General features: G+C 43.9%; 3 protein-coding genes across 9 annotated transcripts; 1 reads left to right on the top strand and 2 right to left on the bottom strand.

The window, feature by feature from the left end:
- nsa2 (NSA2 ribosome biogenesis homolog (S. cerevisiae)) lies at positions 1-4715 on the bottom strand. Of its 2 annotated transcripts, XM_061698961.1 has the most exons (6): positions 4557-4715; positions 2895-3082; positions 1730-1880; positions 1478-1657; positions 534-726; positions 1-190 (listed from the first exon to the last, which is right to left on the bottom strand). In XM_061698961.1, exons 1-6 carry the CDS (start codon positions 4557-4559, stop codon positions 123-125), a joined length of 783 nt encoding a protein of 260 aa, XP_061554945.1. In that variant the 5' UTR covers positions 4560-4715; the 3' UTR covers positions 1-122. The 2 variants fall into 2 exon arrangements, with proteins under 2 accessions (XP_061554945.1, XP_061554946.1); XM_061698962.1 differs by lacking the exons at positions 1-190; positions 534-726 and adding an exon at positions 894-1137.
- A 243-nt stretch (positions 4716-4958) lies between these two features.
- On the top strand, positions 4959-12344 carry gfm2 (GTP dependent ribosome recycling factor mitochondrial 2). Of its 4 annotated transcripts, none has more exons than XM_061698732.1 (20): positions 4959-5141; positions 5215-5296; positions 5438-5483; positions 5759-5856; positions 5945-6070; positions 6599-6687; positions 6768-6856; positions 6986-7046; positions 7553-7735; positions 8123-8203; positions 8772-8920; positions 9363-9503; positions 9647-9746; positions 9811-9973; positions 10046-10122; positions 10544-10682; positions 10760-10942; positions 11310-11399; positions 11479-11661; positions 11883-12344. In XM_061698732.1, exons 1-20 carry the CDS (start codon positions 5133-5135, stop codon positions 11996-11998), a joined length of 2205 nt encoding a protein of 734 aa, XP_061554716.1. In that variant the 5' UTR covers positions 4959-5132; the 3' UTR covers positions 11999-12344. The 4 variants fall into 4 exon arrangements, with proteins under 4 accessions (XP_061554716.1, XP_061554715.1, XP_061554714.1 ...); XM_061698731.1 differs by having other exon boundaries at positions 11870-12344; XM_061698730.1 differs by having other exon boundaries at positions 11284-11399; positions 11870-12344.
- On the bottom strand, positions 12156-20377 carry hexb (hexosaminidase B (beta polypeptide)). 3 transcript variants are annotated; one of them, XM_061698735.1, is made up of 14 exons: positions 20058-20377; positions 18918-19057; positions 18591-18656; positions 18274-18320; positions 18028-18138; positions 17846-17947; positions 17513-17645; positions 16582-16762; positions 16405-16491; positions 16262-16334; positions 14801-14978; positions 13281-13371; positions 12545-12649; positions 12156-12457 (listed from the first exon to the last, which is right to left on the bottom strand). In XM_061698735.1, the coding sequence occupies exons 1-14, from the start codon at positions 20315-20317 to the stop codon at positions 12394-12396; spliced, it is 1638 nt and encodes a 545-aa protein (XP_061554719.1). In that variant the 5' UTR covers positions 20318-20377; the 3' UTR covers positions 12156-12393. The 3 variants fall into 3 exon arrangements, with proteins under 3 accessions (XP_061554719.1, XP_061554718.1, XP_061554720.1); XM_061698734.1 differs by lacking the exon at positions 14801-14978 and adding an exon at positions 13871-14051 and having other exon boundaries at positions 12157-12457; XM_061698736.1 differs by lacking the exons at positions 12156-12457; positions 12545-12649; positions 13281-13371 and adding an exon at positions 13910-14051.
- Positions 20378-21110: the final 733 nt, after the last annotated feature.

The following is a 21110-nucleotide window of genomic DNA, read 5'->3' as shown; positions in this document are numbered from 1 at the left end:
TGTGTTTCAACATCAACTTTATTGGTATCAAAATGTTTGACAGTTTAGACAAACATTCCCCAAGTCCTCACGAGCAGCACGTCCTGACCAGGCAGTCTTTAGTTTTTTAGGAATAAAGTGTCTTAAACCAGCAGGACCGCGTTAATGCAGCCGTCGTTCTCGGGGTTGTTCGTCACCTGTGCGTATTTACCTGAGGGGGAGAAAAAATTTCAATTAGATAATGATTTGACTTGACCTTTTGGAGCAGTTATTAACGTTTGTGGTTCAAATACGGTAGCAATCGGACAAGTTTGTCCTTGCAGGAAATGTGGAAATGGCTGAAATGACCCACATCTTTTGATCTGGGAATACTCTGATAGATGTTTTTACCACATTTCATGCTGGTAAGTGGAAAAGGCCTGATCTAGAAGGGGAGTTTAAAAAAACGGACGAAAGCAGTCTTCGAAGGACCACTGGAAATGGAAATGAGCCCAAAACGTCAGACCCGGACTATTGAAGTCGCAAGAAGTGCGTCAATTGCCGTCGGGCCTTACCCCACACGACTTTGCCTCCCTGCGTGACCAGGCCCAGCTCGCTGACGTTGACCTCCAGCACGGTGCCCTTGGTGATGACGCCCAGCGAGGTGTAGAGCGGCGACGACGGGTTCTTCTTCACGCCCAGGATGGGAAGGCAGAAGGTGGCCTTCAGCTCGGGGTGCGTCACGTGCGCCTTCTTGAAGCGCAGGCCCTGGACGAACAAATTGTTAAAGGTCGCAGCCAGGGTGGGGGGACGAAGGCGCATAATATGCAAAGGTCGGGGGTCAAATTTGCAGCACTGTATGTCTATGTTAGCCACTTAGCACTCATAGTAAGAAGACATGTTTCATTGACCTACCGGTACGTTTCGTTTAATCGGTTACTGATTGCGCAATCCCTTTTTAATGATTATTTTGGGGGGGATTATTCATCAGAGAGAGACTTCTGGCTTGGGCACAGTCACATGACTCGGCTTCACCAATCCAACGTAACCTCGAGCGGTCACACGCCGTCGTGCGTCTGCCCAAAAAATGTCCTGATTTCAGCCTACAAGAACTCCGCTTCCAAACCGAGGAAACAGCTCGCAGTTTTCCGTGCAATCTCCGCCCGCTGAGCCGATTTGCTGTTTCACAATGCAGTGAAGACAAAAAAAATAAAATAAAAAGTGAATTGAAGATCATTTCTCGGGGCTGAATTTGCACTCATTTCTTATTTTATAAAGATTAGATTGATTATTGTTGGGCAACATCTGTGCTCTCACGCGACAAAACAAATCGTAAGTTACTCAGCACTTGAGTCGTTTTTACACTGAAAGTAACGATTTGGACGACTACTTTTTGGGTAAACGGACTGCACTTCTATAGCGCTCACTTGAGTCATATTATTCGAAAGTAACAGTACGCTTAGTCGAATCCAATTGTTGGCGGCCCGAGTCGAGTTTTGTGCCGCGAGCGCGGGCTCACCATGGGTCTGATGAAGCGCTCGTATTTGGGGGGTTTCCGCGTGAAGCCGTCGCCCACGAAGCAAACTTTGGTCACCAGCCTCTTCCAGGCCTTCTTCTGCCGCTTGCCGGTCCGGATGACTTTCAGAACCTCCGTCTCGCCCTGGGCTCGCACCTTGGGCAGCGGCACCTCCCATTTGCCCTGAAGGACGAGATCAAGGTCAAAAGTGTAGAAAACCAGGCGGGGGCGGGGGGCAACGGGAGCGGGACTCACCGCCTTCTCTTTGCGCTTCTGCTTGATCATGTTGGAGAGAACTTTGGCCCGGGTCTGACCCTCGCGGTCCAGCAGGTAGGCGGGCACGGCGCCCTTGGGGGTCTTCTCGTCGTCCTTCTGCCTGGTCTTCCTCTGCTCGTGCATTTTGATGCTGCGTACACATTTTACGTACATTACTTCTACTGGATGTATTTATTACTCAACGTATGACATTTGAACTGAATACACAAGACAATTACCTAACAACATTATACATACATTACAAATTAATAATAGCTATACTTCTCTGGTATCTTGGGAAAAACATTTGTGTAAAAAGGTTTTGTATGTTTTTGTATATTTTGGAGGGGAAAAAAGCTGTCATTTAATTGGAATATTATCATAAAATAATTTTTTTAAAAGAATATTTTAAAAAAGTAATCTTTCAAGAGTATTTATAAAAAATACATTGGTATTTTTTTTTTTTTTGGGGGGGCGATAAATTACTATATTTTCGTGGAAAAAAAATAAAGTTGCAATCTTATGAGAAAATAAGTACTACTGCTACTCACAAATTCACGTCCGCAATTTTTTTCGGAACCGAAAAAAAAAACAACTCACATTTTTGCTGTTTTTGTCCTCAGGCCAAAGCCATGTCTAATACAAAAGTATTGTTTGTCTTATCTATAGGCAATTATAAAGCATTTTGGACTAAAAGAAAGTAGAATATTTTCAACCAAAACGTGTATTTGACCAAAAATTTAGTTTTGAATAAAAACCTAACACAGTATATTTTCAATTAAAAATCTATATGCTGTACTTTTGACTAAAAATGTTTATATATATATATGTTTGATAATAGTTTTATTTTTGACTAAAAAAAAAAAGGTACATATGCTATACTTTAAAATGCCTATTTATGCTTGGTAATTTTTAGTCAAAATTTGACCGTGACCAAAACAAAAAAACCTCTAATAATTACATTTAACTGATGGTCATGTACGGAAGTGATAAAGATAACACTGGGGGCCTTTTTCCCCCAGTGACTCATCAACAACAGCTGAAAAGCCGCCCAATGACAGCAGAGCGTAGCGGCGCGCGGTCTTAAACAGAACCCCTCATCAGGAGTAATACGTGCCGACCGCGAAGAGGCCGACGTCAGAATCGCCGCCGGCGCGCCACTCACGTCTTCTTCATCTGGATCTTCTCGGCGTGCCGTTGCTTGTGGTAGAGTTTGGCCTTGAGGCCGATCGTCTTGCGGGCCTTGCGCGAGCGGCTGTGGGCCTCGCGGCTCTCCCGCTTGCGCTTCCTCTCGTGGTAGTCCAGGCGGTAGCCGTGCCGCTTGCGGTGCAGCTCGATGTGCTCGTTCTGAGGCTGCGCCGCATCGGCGACAAACAAACACAAAAAGTCAACGACGTGACCGGACGGCAGCAGAAATTGGACACTTATATAGCATCATACATTGGAGGGAATCGGTTTTGTGTTAAGAGAAATAAAAAGTCACAAGCTGATGAGGATAAAGTGGAGTTTGAAGATTCCCCCCGAAAAATATTTTTGCCACTACCGCTAATCATAAGAGAAAAAAAGATGAGAATAAAATTGATTAGTTGAGAGAATTGAAATTATATTTAAAGAAATGGAGTTGTACATTTTCACGTATATTTTAGAAGGGGGAATTACCCATTTAAGACAAAAGTTCTATGTGTGACATTTTTTAAAGTGATATTTTTAAGGAAAAAAAATGATTTGAATATTTTGGATGTTTTGTATTGTGAGAAAAGATTATTGAGAACATTGTATAACATCCACAAGTAAAGTTGCATATTTTGGTTTACATAAAAAAAGCGAGGATAAAAACAATTTTAGGAGAATAAAGTCAGGTATATGAAGAAAAAAAGATATATAATAAAATAAGTATTTCATATATTTCAAGTTGTACATTTTGAGGGGGGAAATAGCATGATGAAGAAAAAAGATTTTTATTTTTGAGAACAGATTTATGTTTTTGGAGATCAAAAGTTGTATAACTGCAGGGAAAGTGCTAATCTTACAGAAATAAAGTTAACTATTTTTGTACATTTAAGAAAAATGTGTTGTGCATTATATGGTGTGTTATAACATTTGGAGACATTATATTAATTTCTTTAGATCAAGTTGTTCATTTTCAGGGAAAATATTTTGCATATTTTTGAGGGGGAAATATTTGATATTTAGAGAAAATTTGATGTTTTAGCAAAAATTTTATTTTTGAGAAAGTTCTATTACATTCAGAAAAAAAGATGTTTACTGTTAACGAAAAGTGTTTTTCAAAAAGTATGATCTGTTAAAAAACTAACTTTGGAAAAGTCGACTATTTTGAAAAAAAAAAAAAAAAAACTAGTTTTCTAGAAATCTAAATTTAGTAAAATCGTACAATTAGTTTTTAAGATGAAATGTTACAATTAATTGAGCGTATTCGACACCACAATCCAATAATTTCCAAGACAAAACATTGAATCTTTACAGACTGGAAAATGTAACAACACAAAAAAAAACAAATTCCTTTCTGTAAATCATCAGCTGACATTAATTAATGACCATTATTGCTTAAAAATTGACAGGCGGTCAATTGAATGTTGCTAGTATGCAAATTTAGCACAGTCAACGCAGTCAGTTTGCATTAACAGCACTTATTCGAATAAACAACAGTTCTAGTTAGACGCTCATATGAGCAGAAAACGTCATTTTCCACGATGTGTACACAACTTCAGCTTGAGGCAGCCACATGGAGGCTAGCTAGCTTTAGCATCGGGTGCCACCTACAATATTAAACGTCGCAATATGGGGCCCAACATATTTATCTACTCACCATGTTGCTTTGCGAGTGTTACGATGTTCAGATGAAGTTGTTGCTGATGTAATAAAAAAAAAATTGCTCAGACGTCGACAATTTGATGTTTGTTTTCTCGAGGCTCGGCTTGTTTAGATGTCGATTAGCTCGAGCCGAGTTGTAGAGGAAGTACGTCACAGTAGCTTCCGGTATTATCCGGCTGTTCAACGTGAGCGTCGTTATAGTTCCGTGTAATGTATACATTCAAATACACGGATAACATTGTTATTAACAAAATACATTACTGTTTGTGACATAATAAATGTAAAATATGTTTGTATGATTTAACAAATACAAATGAAGACTTTCTACGGAGTGAATATTTATTAAGGATCCAAATACAACGTCTCCGTTTCGAGGGGGTATTTTGGAGCAGTACCCAATAGAAATTTGACTTTTGATAAACTGGAATGGTGCGTTCAGTGTAAATGTTTTTAATTTTCGACCAGAATACGTCATTAAAATATCAGTCCAGGTTTAAATAATCCTTCTTTTGAAGAATGACAAGGCGGTCAAACGGATAATATTACGCGGGCGTCATTGGCTATTTAAAGGATGATTTGGGTAAATTTATGAACCGTGCTCTCAATTCTAAATACGTGTTTTATTGTCGTGAGATGTTCACTGTCCTTTGCAGGAAAAGTATTTCTTGGTACTGCGGTGCTGCAGATGGAGCGCGAGTAGGTTTCTCAAGAGGAATTACAGCTTTCTTCCTGGTGGTAAATTATTTTATAGAGTCTAGCCATTTTCATGTATTCATTAATATTAAGAATACACTTAAACAAGTAAAAAAAATAAAAATAACCTGGCTGTTGATATGTATGAATGGATGACCCCATATAATGACCACACTTTTATAGATGACGTGAAATCTCTGCGGTCTGTGATCAGCCCGGATGTGTCCAAGTAAGTGGCTGAGTAATTGTACTCTACCGTTGTTGTCTCCCTGTGGTTAACTTATTTTTACACTTGCATGACCACTGGAAACGCAGGCAAAGTAGTTTTATTTTATTTTAGTGGTCTCACACAGTGGTTGGCTTATATACGACCAAAATAAATTTGTTCCCCCCAGCCCCCTTTCATAGGCTGAGTTGTTGTATTTTAGTTTAGTTGTTAGTTAGTTAGTTGCATAACTCTTTTTTTTTTTTTTCCATTTGTATGACTTCCGAAATGTGTCATAGGATCCGCAACATCGGCATCATGGCCCACATCGACGCGGGAAAGACGACGACCACGGAGAGGATGCTTTACTACGCCGGCTACATCAGAGCGCTGGGAGGTGAGTGCGCAGATGGGAGGAAATAAACATGACGTCAAGTCGCAATTTTTTGTTGTGGTTGTTGTTGTTTTTGGCAATGTCCTCCCAGACGTGGACGACGGCGACACGGTGACGGACTTCATGGCTCAAGAGCGGGAGCGCGGGATCACCATCCAGTCGGCGGCGGTGACCTTTGACTGGAAGGGTCACAGGATCAACCTGATAGACACGCCGGGTACGCAAAAAATATCGCTTTTCAAATGGGGCCCACATTTTCCAATTGTCGTAAAAAAGTCTTGACTCGCTTTTTTAGGGCATCAAGAACAATAAAGAAAATCTGTTGTAAATAATAGCTTTGAAAACATAGTGGTTATAAAAAGTCTACACACCCCTGTTCAAATGCAGGTTTTTTGTGATGTTAAAAAAAAAAAAATGAGATGAAGATAAATGATGATATGATAAATAATTCCAAAACTTTTTCCACCACTATTGTGCAGTACAACTTTCAACTCCATTGAAAAAAAGGGTAAATAAAAAGAAAAAGCTTACAGTAGATAATGAAGTTGGACAAGTGTGCACACCCTCTTATTACTGGGATGTGGCTGTGTTCAGAATAAACCAGTCACATTTAATCTCGTGTTAAGTGATTGACATATTTTGTAATTTTCATCTAATATTGTGTACTTTTCCCCCTAATATTAAGATATTCTTTCCACAGTATTTGTGTATTTTGTTTCACAATATGCATCCACAAATAAACCAGGTCACGTGGACTTTACTCTGGAGGTGGAACGGGCTCTTCGGGTTCTGGACGGGGCCGTCGCCGTGTTTGATGCGTCTGCCGGCGTCGAGGTTTTCATTCTTTCCGCTAAGAAACATATTTTTTTTAAAAAAGAAGAACTGTTTTAATCTGCTCAATGTGGCTCCATTAGGCTCAGACTGTGACCGTGTGGAGGCAGGCGGCGAAGCATCACGTCCCGTGCGTTTGCTTCCTGAACAAGATGGACAAGCCCGCAGCCGAGTAACGGAACAATCCACTGAAACATTCTTTTTAAAACGGATTGAAATATATATATATATATATATATATATATATATATATATATATGGATGGATTTGTAGAAAGAAAAAAAAAGTGTTTTTCTTTCAGCCTCAATTTCTCCTTGGAGAGCATCAGGCAGAAGCTGAAAGCCAATCCGGTCCTCCTTCAGGTAGGTAACATTTATGCAAAAATACTTAAATTACATTTTTTTTTTTTTTTTTCAAAAGTTACCAACATTTTTATAAAAAGGATAACCCCCCCGTAAAATCTGAATATTTTCCATATGGCTACATCTGCGCCATGCTCCTTGCAAGTGTTTTCATTTTCATTTGCGTGTTTGGCTGCATGTTCCGTTCAATAAACGACCGAAAGCGCATCAGTGAATGCGGCTCTCGTTTCCCCCCCCCACCCCACTTCACTCGAGCAGCAGATTAATGTGAAGCACGCTCATACCCTAAATTTTGGCTAGCAACACAAAGTAAAAAAAAAAACAATCTAATCTTAATTACACTCACCAAATGGAATCACCACTCTTTTTTTTTTTTTTTTTTTTAGAAAAAAACAAGGTCTCTACTTGAGGTGTGGATGAAGCAGCTAATATTTAATTGAAGTGTGGAGGTCACAATTTGGGGAAATGCAGTATTGTACAGCTGATTCAGCTCTCCTGCTTTGTAGATTCCTGTCGGCAGAGGCAGGAACTTCTCCGGTGTGATCGACCTGTTGACCAATCAGAGGCTGACGTGGGAGCCGACGGACGACGGGCGCGCTTTTGAAACCAGACGCCTTAGCGAGTCCCAGCAGGAGGAAGCGGCACTCCTGCGGGAAGTCCGGCAGGCCCGAATGGCTTTAATTGAGCAGGTGATGCCAGATAGCGGCAAAGGCCAGGCTAATGGGAAAGTAGTCATTGGTGTCAAGGAAGTATGTTGAGTGATACATCTAGACTGGATGAAGATGTTTGTATTTCGGAGTTTAGCCTGGGTTGGTAGCAAACGTTACAGAGAGTCTTCGCCACCTGTGTTTTTGCTGGTGCATTTTTGTTCAATCGAATAACCCGTCAGTCATTTATTTTGAAGGCTAATGTAAATTGAGTTACAAATTCTATTCAAAGGTATTGGGTTCATAGTTTTTGATATATTTACTTTAAACTATGAATACAGCCAATTATAAACATTTCGACTGAGTGGATTACAGTCAAGTACTGTATCCATCCTTACTTGAAAGTAAATGTTCTATTCCCACTTTCAGGTTGCAGATCTGGATGATGAGTTTGCCGAACTGCTGCTGAGCGACTTCAGTGACAATTTTGACGCTGTCCCTTACATTAAAGTGAGTTGTGCGGCCATCATGTGATTTAGCCTTGTCCATCAGTGTAGTATATATTGGTTTAAATCTTATAACGATTGGACAAAACCATCCAATGACCCTAAAATGGTCGCATTGAAGCAAAACGGCAGACTTTCTGTGTTTTCGGGCATTGCTTATTGAGACATTTTTGTAGGTCTACTCGTAGAGATGTCGCTCGAATGTCATGTTGTTAAATGAAACTGGTTTAACGGGCTTCTGACTAATTAGTGTCAAAATGGCCAGCATGACCCTTAAATTGCCGCTTCAAACTAAAATGGCAGACTTCCTGTGTCTTTCCAGTAAGGTCTCTTTGAGACTTGTTTTGTCTGGAGATGATAGACGTGTCTACCAAATTTCACGCCGCGATGTGGAAATCACTTTTGCGGGCTGAAATTTCAAACTGTTAACATTAGGGTTTCGACTTTTATGGCAAGTTGTCAAACTTTTGCCATGCTCGACGCAAAGTCAAATGTGCTTCAGGGACTCCATTTCCCAAATGTCCCAGAGAGCGCTATCGTCGCAGGCCTACTAAACAAGGTTTTGTCCTCAGCTCCGAGAGGCGGTGCGGCGGCTCACTCTGGCCCGTAAAGGCGTCCCGGTGCTCTGCGGAAGCTCTTTACGCAACAAAGGCGTTCAACCGCTCCTGGACGCCATCACCGCCTTCCTGCCGGCCCCCGACGAAAGGCCCCACGACCTGGTGTGAGTGAAATATGCTCCCCCCTCGACTTGACTTGGACTAACTGCAATACTTTTGCCACAATAACTTGGGACTTGCTTGAAACTTAAAGATTACAACTGGACTTCCTTATGACTTGCTCATATCGCTGGTGTCAGGCAGAATCCTCGCATATCCAAAAAGATCACATCTCAGGAAAAAAAAACAAAAAAACTGGCATGTTTGTCGATCCATTAACACATTCACCGCCATTGACGGCTTTAGAAGTCAAATATCCATGTGAACTGGGAAGGCTGGCAGTGATTAACATTGCATCGTTTTCAAGCCATTTTCAATACTTTAGATTGATCAATAATTTGTAAAAATTAACAGGGGACTGACCAATAGTACCACTTTGTGAAAAAAATATGAAATGGACCAAATTTGGAGATATGAGAGTTACTCCCACTTCTGGGCTCCGTACAGGCGCTGGTACAAGGACGACTTGTGCGCTCTGGCCTTCAAGGTTCTCCACGACAAGCAGCGCGGCCCGCTTGTTTTCCTTCGGATCTACTCGGGAACGCTGAGAGCGCAGACGGCGATGCACAACATCAACAGGAACAGCACGTACGTCCCGATTAGCGCTGCTGTAAAAATAATTGCACGCAGACTTTTATTAAAAAAAAACACACACACTCAAGTACAGATACCTGAAAAATCAATGTGAGTACAGTCACAAAGTATTTGTACTTTGTTACATTCCTCTTCAGCGAAAGGTTGAGCAGACTGCTGGTGCCTTTTGCCGACCAACACGTGCAAATCCCCTCGATGACGGCGGGAAACATCGCCCTCGCTGTCGGACTCAAGCAGGTGAACTTCGCCTCGTCCTTCCTTCAATGTGGCGCACACGAACGCATTCTCTCCTCTCTCTAAGACGGTAACTGGCGACACCGTCGTCTCCTCCAAAGCGTCGGCCGCCGCCGCCGCCCGCCGAGCGCAGACCGACGGCCGGACCGGCGCGGTCCTCTCCGGGGTGGAGGTCCCCGACCCCGTCTTCTTCTGCACCATCGAGCCCCCCACCGTGGCCAAACAGGCCGGTGAGTTTGCCAGTGAGGCTTCTCCCGCCGTGACTCGCTATTCGCCGCAATCTGTTTTTGTTTCCCACCTAGATCTTGAGAATGCGCTGAACAATCTCCAGAGAGAAGACCCCAGTCTGAAAGTCCGGATTGACCCGGATTCCGGACAGGTATGACCGCATCAGCCACGATTCCATCGCTTTCGCACTGCCAGTCAAACCTAACCTTTACTCGCATGAAACACGCCACAAATTTTCCGACTTCTCCGGTACTATCTGAGGCAGGAAGGCGGGTATGTGAATAAGGAAAGCCAGGACATGGGTCTAAGATTTAATACCTTACCTTAATACCTTAATATCTAGAAGTTGATCCACTAATGTTCTGTCTTCCGACAAAGTATCAGAGGTGGGAAGTAGGCTGTGTGAACGTTTATGGTGGAAACTCACTTCTCAGGTCCCGTTTTGTCGAAAGCAACTGTTGCCATCTGTCACATACGCACCTCCGAAGCACCGCTTTTCCAGAGACTCAAGACTAAACCTAACCCTGTGTGAAAGGCGCTGCCAACTGAACCTTCCGCTGTGCCATCCTCAGACTATTTTGTGCGGCATGGGAGAGCTGCACATCGAGATCATCCACGATCGAATCCGGAGGGAGTACGGCATCGAGACCCACCTGGGCCCGCTGCGGGTGGCGTACCGGGAGACCGTCCTCCACCGGGCCGCCGCCGTCGGTACGTCGATTTGACCGCCCCTGAAATTCGGGCCCGGTCGCTTTGCTGCCACGGCCTCTGTGTCGCTTGTGACGCAGACACGCTGGACCGCGCGGTGGGCGAGAGGCGACACGTGGTGACGGTGGAGCTGGCCGTCCGACCCGACCGCGACCGCGCCGACGGGTCCCGTCGAGTGACGTTCGCGGAGGAAGCCGCCGGGACCTTGTCGGAAGGTATGAGGGAGGCGGTGGAGAACGGAGTGCACAGCTCCTACCTCCAAGGTGAGCACAGTCTTTGAAGTCGGGCGAGGAGATTTTATTATTTTATTAATTTGAGTTTGTCAGGACAATTGAGACCAAAGTTGACTTGCAAATATTGTGTTAGTGAGAAAGCTGGTACGGGGGGGTATTACCTCGGTAATACTACCAACTATTGGTACTACTACTTACACACAGTTGACACATTGAGAGACAGTGTGAAAGTGTTTCTTGTACCTGTACAGATGCCATCTTGCCTCAGATACTCCCGCCGATGTTGGGAGGTTTCATTCCGTACCTTACGTGCATTGACTGCCAGCGTGGAACAGTATTAGTGTTCGGCATTCTTGTCTTGGCTTCTCCAGGTCCATTGCTGGGCTCCCCTCTACAGGGCGTGTCCACTCTGATCCAACGCGTCCACATGGAAGCGGGAACTTCTCCGGCCATGGTTTCCGCCTGCGCGTCTCGTTGCGTGCTGAAGGTTCGGGTCTTGCCGCGGCGCTTTTTAAAGGGCGTCTTTTCCCGACGCAAATCTACAGCTGTGTGCCCATCCTGTGAAGGCTCTGAGGCTGGCCGGAGGGCAGGTTCTGGAGCCCGTCATGTCCATGGAGGTGACGGTGGAGGAGCAACACCTGGGCGCCGTGCTGGGCGACCTGGCGCAGAGGCGAGGCACGGTCCGGGACATCCGCAGTCGGCAGGACGACAAGGTGCTGCTGGCCGGCGTGCCCTTGGCGGAGACCAGGGTGAGTTCCAAGATCTGCGTGTCGCTCCGTCAACTGGTAGCTTACGGCCAGGGGCCAAATGTCGTAGGAGAGTAATTCTCTTCGTTTTTGCGGTTCACTATTCACAAATTCAACCGTTGATGTTTTGGTTTTTTTTTCTCCCTATCCTCAGCTATTCGTTGAATTACTCACAGATTTTTGGTTTTGTGCTCTTTCTAAACCACGCAAGGACTATTCCACAGTCCTGCGAACATTGACCTCGGGGAAGGCCACCTTCTCCTTGGAGCTCGACACGTACGAGGCCATGAGCGAGCACGAGCAGAACACGCTGCTGAAGCGAATGGCCGGCTTGCTGTGATTGGCTGCTGATTTGGACCGAAGGCGTGGCTACAAGAACCTTCTATGACTCTGGACTTGAGTCAGGGTTTCCATGCGAGAGGAAGCCGAAGCACCCGCAGAACACCCGCTCGAGCATCAACTGCACACAGGAGGCCGGATTTGAACCCACTACCTCCAAACTGTGAGGCAGACGTGCTAACCGCTCACTTGAAGTGCTTTTAATGATCGTAATAAAAAAAAAAAGAACGGTATACAGAGTCAATTTGTCAGCATTTATATTCAGTCTTACAAAAATGACAAAAGAGTGCATTGATCAGAGAGCGCGTGTGTGTATTCAAAAATAAAAAGGTGCCTTCATTATGCGACGCCACACATGATGCCTCAGTTTCTCCCTCCGCGTCTTCCTCTTCCTCCTCAGATTCCCTTGTACTCGTGGGGACAGTAGCTGGAGAACAACGGCTCGGCGGGGATCCCGCGCCTGCCGCCGACGCCGGGGGGGAAATAATAATCCTTAATGCACTTTTCAGTTTTCTCCAAGCGGAAAAACGGAAGCGTGGGCACTCACTCGACCATGCGACAGCGGTGCGAGGACAGCCTGTCGTACGCGTCGTCGACGTCCGTCACGTTCTTGGCGCTCCACAGCCGCTCGGCCACGGCGCTGGCGCGAGGCCTGGTCATAATCATACGATAATTCCATTGGCGACAATGCTGCTGTTCAAGCAAAACCCGACAGATGAGTAATTATATCACAGCAGTGGTACATTGGTGGTACAGTGGTCACATTCATATATTTACCTATTTGGGAACTACGCTGAAGTTAGTTGAGGAGCTTCATATAGACAAAACGTGCTTTTCTGCGCTCTTGTGGCATCCATAGGCAATTCTGAAGCTTTTTTGGAGGGTTCGATTCTTGGCAAATGTTCACTATTTTTGGCAGGGTCCATATCCCCCGCATATTTGAAAGTCACGATTCATGACTTCACCTATTCTCATTTTTTTCCCCGTGGAACCGATCCCCAGCTACTCGTTGAAAAACTCACCGATTTGCGTTTTGTTTGTTTTTGCTCTTTCACAAATGCCCCAAGATGGTGTCATAGCCCTGTCTAATAGGAAAGTAGTACATTGATGTCAAGAACTCTGATGAAGGGATACATCTTACTGAAAGACAAGCTTTGTATGGATTTGTTTGTAGGCACTGACTTTAGCCTGGGTTGTTAGCGGAAGAAGTGATGAGAGTTTGAAGTTGGAATGGTTCATTTCGATACAGACAAAGAGACTTTTTCCAAATGGGAACTTCGTACCAGAGTCGCGGCGTGAGGTTGGTGGCGTCCACGTACTCCCCCCACAGGCAGGCTTCTCCGCCGATCACCAGCTTCTTCTGCTCCTCGGTTCCTATTTAGGAAAAACCGAGAGGATTTAACTACGCTGACGTTTATTATAACCCCCCCCCCCCCCCCCCCCGGTTTCTTTCAACAGGCTTACACTTTGCACAGGAGCAGTCGTAACGTTTCGTATGCGAGTCAAGGTTTTGGATAGCTCCTAATAAATCTGCTTTTGCTTCAATATGTGACAATCGTTCCAAAAGACGACTTACGTAGACAAAATATATGAAATCAGCTGCATTTTTGTCATAATATACCTTCGGTTGTAGCAGGCGCTAAAATGAGCAAGAAACAAGGCCGACCTTTTGATGTTTTCCATGACTGCATATAAATTTGACTTCACTTGACTCGTTTGTTGAATGAGTTGTTTTTTCTTGTTTTCCAAAATAACATTCAAATATGACTTTGGCAAATATGCTATTAGGCTAACGAAATGTTAAAGCAGCTTGAGGAGGGACGGATTGCGTTTGCGCCTTTTTAGAGGTTTGGCTGTATTTTGGGACACACACCCTGGAAGTCCTGCGGGTCTGCGGCGTAATGGTCCCGCCAGTCCTGGCCGTAGGCGATACGGTTCAGGTACCAGGCGGTGGACAGCAGGGCCCGGTAACCCGCCGCCGTGACGTTGGCCATCTCATTCTGGTATTGCTGCCGGGTGCCTTTCCACACGTGGATGAGTGTGTCTGCCTTCAGCTACACAACACACACAAGACAAGCGGCCATGTCATCGAGCAGGGTGTCCAAAGTCTGGCCGGTGGGCTATTTGCAGCCAGCCACAAAATTGTTTTACGGCCCTCGGCTCATACGAAAAAGAACATTTTGAAGTGCTTAAATGTGGGTGTCGCCACCTTAGCTACCTGTGGGCAGTATAATACAGACATTCGGGTATACATGGAGACGGGCACAACTTTTCAGTAAGATGCCATAATATTTGTCGTTTCTTGGAGAAGGGAAAGAATATATGCTTGTGAGAAGTTACATTGTCTGTCTACATGTGCTGCTCCATCGCTTGTGTTCAAATAGCCATAGCTTAAAGGGTTATACCACCGCGGCACAGATGCTATTCTTTAGCCTGTCTATGGCGTTTTGCATTGTTTGTTAGCATCAAGCTAAGTGGACTTCCCTAAGGCATTTCCATCAATTCGAACACTGTAAGCGAGTTCATTGCATTCCAGCACTGCAATTCTCAAAGTGAAACTCATAAATCATACAGATTCATTCAACACAAGAAAATACTTTTCAGGAGGCTAATTCCAATCTCATTTCCATTTTTAAAACTTTTTGACTGCTTCTTATGTAGCATTCCAATTTCCGGCAAAGGTTTGGTCACCCCTGCGACAAAGCTTAAACGGCCTCGTCTTCCTTAACGTCCCCGTCACGCCTGTGCACTTTTAAGATGAAGCCTGTTGAAGAAGCCTGACGCCGCCACAGCTCGGACTGACCGTTGAATTTGAGCGGTTCCACCTTGTAGTACTTCAGCCAGTCTTGGGCGTAGCTAATGTAATCGAGGTACCAGGGCGCCGAAAGGATGGCGGTGAATCCGGCCGCCGTCACGTTGTGCAATTCTTCGCCGGAGTCGGCGCCGCCCATCCACACGTGCACCACCGTCTCCGGCTTGAGCTGCAACGTGTCAAGCTTAGTGGCGCCACTTGTACCTCGCTACACTAACAGGAAGCTTTATTATTAGGTACAGCTCGACTGTATCGCGTGAAATAGAATACGATACCAATTACTCATAAACTGCTGGAATAATAACTGTTTAGTGCTCATACTCCTGGAATGCTTTACAGTAGTGGTTCTCAAACATTTTACCAAGTACCACCTCAAAAAAGTACATTGTACCATCATGACCAACATTAAAAAACAGTGGCGTAGCCTAACTTCATTATAAACATGGCAGTCGTTTGATTTCTAAAAAGCATATTTATATTATTATTGTAAAACACTTTAACATTACACAGTATGACCATTACCACTGCGCTTAAATATAGGCGTACTTAGACTGTACTTAAATAATGATTCAATTAAAATGCATGCGAGTCAAATAAAAATAGTACCTCAATAAATGTTTGAACATAAACAGTTGTAACAGATGAAATGCAAGTGTATAGAACTTAAAAGTGAAATATAACTGAACTGTACTTAAAAAAAAAAAAAAAAAAAAAAAAAAAAAAAGAAAGTTTGAACATTTAATGCAGTGATTCCTTGCTTACCACTGGAGGGAGCCCTTGTACCATTTTGAGAATCACATCACTACAACTCAAACTCAACACAATTGTTACCAGGTAACATTTCAATGATATGCTCCAAAACTAGTTTGCTTTAAAATGTATCTGTTTTTAATCATGTTTGTTCTGTAGTTGTTTCCATTTCTGTATTACGTCTTCGAGAATTAATTCACAATTAAGGGTTGCCCTCAATGATCCTTTGAGATTGAAATAAAGGTGCGATAGGAAATAAAAAAAGGTTTCTTTTGAAGGCTTGATTGATTTTGTATAACAGTCCACCAGATGGTGCCAAGTAAGCCTCTCTCCGTTGCCTGCGAGGGTGCCTCTCCACCGAAACGCTAAGCGAGTGACGCTATTGATGTTGGTTATGGGTGCGTGCAGAAAACCAAGTGTGTGTGTGTGCGCGCAAAGAAAAGACTACTTCACCCTGACATAGTAGCAGTAGTGTTAGCCACGGTAGACATTGCTTACGAAGCATATAAGACAGGGTTGCTTACTTTCATGAGACCGGAGCTCTCAAAACGCAGAGTTTCGAGTTTGTGCTGTAATTCTTAATTCTTGGGCTAGTTTGACAAACGTAAGTCGCGGACATGTTATTTAGACCCGTGGGAACCCTTTTAAATTGCGAAAAACAACGCAAAATATGCCTCGTTTGAGTCTCAATCCTTCATTTACCTTCACACCATTGTCGAAGACCTCCTGCCAGATGACGCAACCCTTCTTGGTGGAGGCCACGATATCCAAAAGTCTACATCAAATAAGAGGCATTGATACTTATTGTCAGCGATTCAGCCTGGTGTCACATTTTCCATCCCCACCTTTGGATATATAAGGACTCCAGCTTGCTGTAGTTTTTCCCGAAGCCTTGCTGCTCCATGAACTTCTGGATGTCAGGGTTGGACTTCCTGAAAAGCCGAGAAGACGGCGAGTCAAGTGTGTCGCAGAGGAGTCGTTCGTGTATGTGCAGGGGGGGGGGGGTGACGGGCTGCTCGCACCAGCAGGTGAAGTCCACCTCGTCGCCCCCCAGGTGAACGTAGTCGTCGGGGAAGACGGCGGCGACCTCCTGGAAGAGGCGCCTCATGAAGTCGTAGGTGGTGTTGATAATTGGGTTGACCGGGCCGAAGCTGCCCGACGGTTCGGAGCCGGCGAAGCACGGCGTTAGAAGATCTGCCTGTCCTAGGGAGAGGTGCCATTGTTAACGCTGCCGTACTTGAGTCTATAGACGCGCGTTTCATAACCTTTATTACACTAAAGCATCGCAGAACAGCTACAATAAATCAATTGAGCAACTATTTAATGAGATACAGTTAACAAATGCATTTCAATTAACCAATTTTATGAAGTCAAATGTACTTATATAGTGTCAATTTACAAAAGACGCTATCTTAAGCCATGAGAGAACAATGGGCAGAACAACAGTTGACACTTGCGTAAAAGACGACTGGTAAAAGTACTGATTCAAAATTCAAATCCAGGTCAAGAACCAAACTCCTCATACATGATATATCATCATCACTGTTGGGCAGAAACCTTGTATGTCCAAATTTGGTCAATTTATATTTTTTCACAAATTCATACTACTGGCCTGTCCCTGTCATCTCTTATTTTCACCCATTATTAACCAATTTAAAGTGTTGCAAATAACTCGAGAGGCCAAATGTATTAACGCTCTTGTGTTGTAAAACTCAAGCCTCTTGCCTCACTCTGCGCAGAGGGGATTGAAAGTCCGGATGCTTTTTAGACAATAAAAAAGTGAAACGGATAAGACAAGAACCATCTGAGTAAAACTCTGATTCAAATTTCTATTCAGTCTAGTCATCCTGGTCCCCATGCCCACAAATAGCTGGGGTTCACTATATTTGTGGACCGGAGACGTTTCTAACGACCACTTGACGATGAGGACGGTGGCTGGCGAGGGACACAAACCTTTGCCCCAGGACTGCGTGTGGCCCGGCGTGTCAAACTCGGGGACGACGCGGATGCCCCGCAGTCGAGCAAACTCGATAATCATCTTCACGTCGGACGGCGTGTACACATGCGTGTACGGGTGGTACGCCCCCTGCAGGGGAAAGTCGCGAAAAGACATCATTCGCGTGTCGCAAAGCCACACACCCTCTAAATGCAGACTTGCCGATCACAGCTTGTTCAACGAAATGACAATTAAAAAGGTCTACTGCGAATGTGAGGCCTCGTTACTGTTACTGTCCGTGGCGCTGAGCTAACGAGGCTAGCTACGGTAAGCCTAATAAAACCGCCGACCTTCTGGCTGAGGTCCGGGAACGTTCGGCTCAGGTACGGGAAGGACGGATCGTCAACGATGTGCCAGTGGAAGACGTTGAACTTGTTCATTGCCATTGTTTCCTGGAGTCAACGAAATATTTTGGAAAAAGTTAACAGATTAGATTGATACTTTTTTTTTTTGCTTTTCTCTTTTTGCATACCAGATTGTCCAGAATGACTTTGACGGGTAGAAAGTGTCGCGAGGTGTCCAGCAAGACGCCTCGGTGTGCGAACCGGGGGAAGTCGCTGATTTCGGTCAAGTTGACACTTTTCTGGGAAGATGAACGCGAAGGTGAAACACACAAAATTAATTGGGAGGAATTGACAAATGAAAGAATGAACGACACACACACACATTGTGAACATTCATTCAATAATTAATTTTCAGCCTAACAAAGTCCACTTACTGCTCCGAATTGATCTTCGTACACCAACTGACTAAATGTTTCCAGACCTTAAAACAGACAAAAGCCATCTTGACTGAAACAAAAATGACAAATTTGCATAAGATTTTTCATTTTCTTTTTATTTTTTTTATTTTTTTTATTTCAACCGTTTTAACGCAAATCTTTTTTTTTTGTTATGAAATCTTAGCCTCCTCATTCCTCTTTTTGAATTATGAAATAGAGCTTCAGCAACTTTGACTGACTCACGAGGCACACACACGTTGCAGAGATTGCTAGAGAGAAAATATAATAATAAAATAAAGGAAATAGCAGCGCACCATGCAAGGCGCCCCAGACTTTAGGCGCCTTCAGGATTGCGTAGGGCTGAACCACCAACAGTTCATCTGAAGACACAAACATGATTTATGAGTGGCGTCATCTCGTGATATGATGTGTAAGCAAGCACTTTGAATACGTTTATGGTATTAGAAGAAGAAAAGGCGACCACAGTGGCAGATCATAGAACAGGAAATGGATCCTAGTCCGACGTAGACACGCGGCAAAAACGACTGTCCTGTCCTGGCTGCTCGGTACAATACAGCTTCATATGGCAGCTGCACACCAGCGAAATAAAGCGAGCGCAGCTTAGCGACCGGCGAACTTACACGACTCGTCGGACGTCACGCTGGGATATCGGTCACATTCCGAGTCCGGGTCTGTGATCAACACCGCCAGCCCCAACAGTTCCGGTGAGTCTTTGCGTGGCCATTTTGTTTTGACCTCGCCAAAAATGTACTTGTAGTACCTGTAAAGGAAGACACCCCGAAAAAAATGATTATCGCGTCACCCACAGCGATGCCGGATAGTTTGTAACACGTTACGTCGATAACCAGGACACTTGGTACGCGTACTTAGCAGACGCATTAGTGGTCTGTACTTGTAAGTTTGGACTTTGTCCTTACTTATCATTGACTTGAATCCTCCTTATTGTATTGTGATGCGACTGCCAAGTTTTTTGCTGTGCTTGTATTTTGTGCATTTGTTCAGTATCTATTTCTTGCTCTCCATTAAGGGAGTCTATCGACAGTTGTTGTTAAGTTTGTAATTGTACTGTGTCCTTTCCTGCGTACTTCGTTGCTTTTTGTAGCCATTGGAATGTTATGAAGTAAATTGTGCTCCGCCTTCTGGCCAGCGAGTATTTTCTGGTTAACTGAAGGTTTTGATTGATTTTTATTTTTCTTAGGTTGTTTTGTGTCTTTGTTATCTTTGTGTATATTTTGGGGTACCGAGTTTTGTGCCAGGTTGTGTAAATGTGTGGCGCTGGTTGACATTAAAAATGCTTAAATCGTTATGTTTGCCAGTGTTGGGAAGTAACAAAGCAAAAATATTCTGTTGTAAATTGAGTAAATACCTGAAAAAAAAAAACCAACTTTTTAAATGTTTGTATTTCGTTATTGGATTTTTTTTCAAGGTATCTTCTCCAAATTGTACTTTGAAGTACAGGTAGATTATTCATAGTTCGATAATGTACTTTAATAGATTTTTTTCCCTGGTATCGTCTCCATTTAAAACAAAGTATTTGTACTTCGTTACTTGCCACGACCGGCAACACTAAAAAATAATAACAACAATAAATACAAAAATAAAATAAAATAAAAAAAATAAAAATACAATAAAAATAAAATAACCAAAATAAAGTATTTTAATTTAAAAAAATCGAATTAAAATGTAATTAATTTTTTTTAAATGAAAATAAAAAATACAATACAATTTAAAAAAATGTAAAATAATTCTACCAATGTCACCTCCTGTAGGCGTTCTGTAACAGGCTGCAGCTCGGCTCCGACGACGACGTTTTGCCGTCGAAGATTTGAAAGCTGGCGGCGGCTAACGTGAACGTCAGGTCCGAAGCGTCCACTCGCTGGGGAAGCGGCCACAAAGAGCCCCATTTGGAGGGCTGTCGGCTCCGGGCGAGCTCCTCGTCGAGCGAGGCGTCGTGCCGGAGCCCCCCGCAGGAGGACGAGACCACCAGTAGGACGAAAACGTTGACGGGAGAAAACATCATCCGCCGAAAGGACCGAAAAAGAGTCACGAGACCCCGACGGCGAGCGGAGGCCCGGCAACGTCTAATGGGCGGAGCCAAGATGACACAGCGGAAGTAAATTTGCCGAGGCGGAAGTCATATTTTAAAGGGATCGCAGTTTCTCTTACGGCTCGTCAAGAATGACAACTTGTCGTTGCTTCTCTTGTTTAGTGCTCGCGAAGAAACAAATAAACGTATTTTGGAGTGTGTCGCTTCATTTCAGTGACGTTGTTATGTGTTTCACGCTCTGAAATCAATCACATTGGCCACTGGGTGTCACTGTTGCCACATGTATTTTTCTTCCTTCTTCCAAGAAATGCAAGTGACAAAAGCAACGTCTTCCCATCCAAATGCAAATTTTACATGACAAAAACCACATGACACACTACCAAACAAAAAGTATATGCAGTGGCATCTTGATTTACGAGTTTCATTAATTCATTCCGTGACCAACCTTGTAACTCAATTCACACGTATATCAATTCAATTTTGCCCATTGAAAATAATTGAAATGGCATTAATCCGTCCCAGCTCAGACAATATCTATGCCAGACCAAAACTCAATGTTCTGGCCTGAATATATATTTTTAAAAAAATAAGAAGTCCATGACAGACCAATAGAAGCGCTGAAGTTTTGAATGTTGGATTTGCTCCCATGGCAAGTGGAACGACATTATTTTCTTTCAGATGTAAACAGTGTGTGTGTGCGCGCGTGTAGTAAAACGACCGCACGTTTTGTTTTTTGCATGCCAACACCCCTCCCCCCTCCTCCCGC

This window comes from Phycodurus eques, chromosome 15 (genome assembly GCF_024500275.1).
Source record: "Phycodurus eques isolate BA_2022a chromosome 15, UOR_Pequ_1.1, whole genome shotgun sequence".
NCBI lineage: Eukaryota > Metazoa > Chordata > Actinopteri > Syngnathiformes > Syngnathidae > Phycodurus > Phycodurus eques.
Note: the sequence above shows the minus strand (reverse complement) of the source record. Positions and strands in the feature narration are given on the sequence as shown.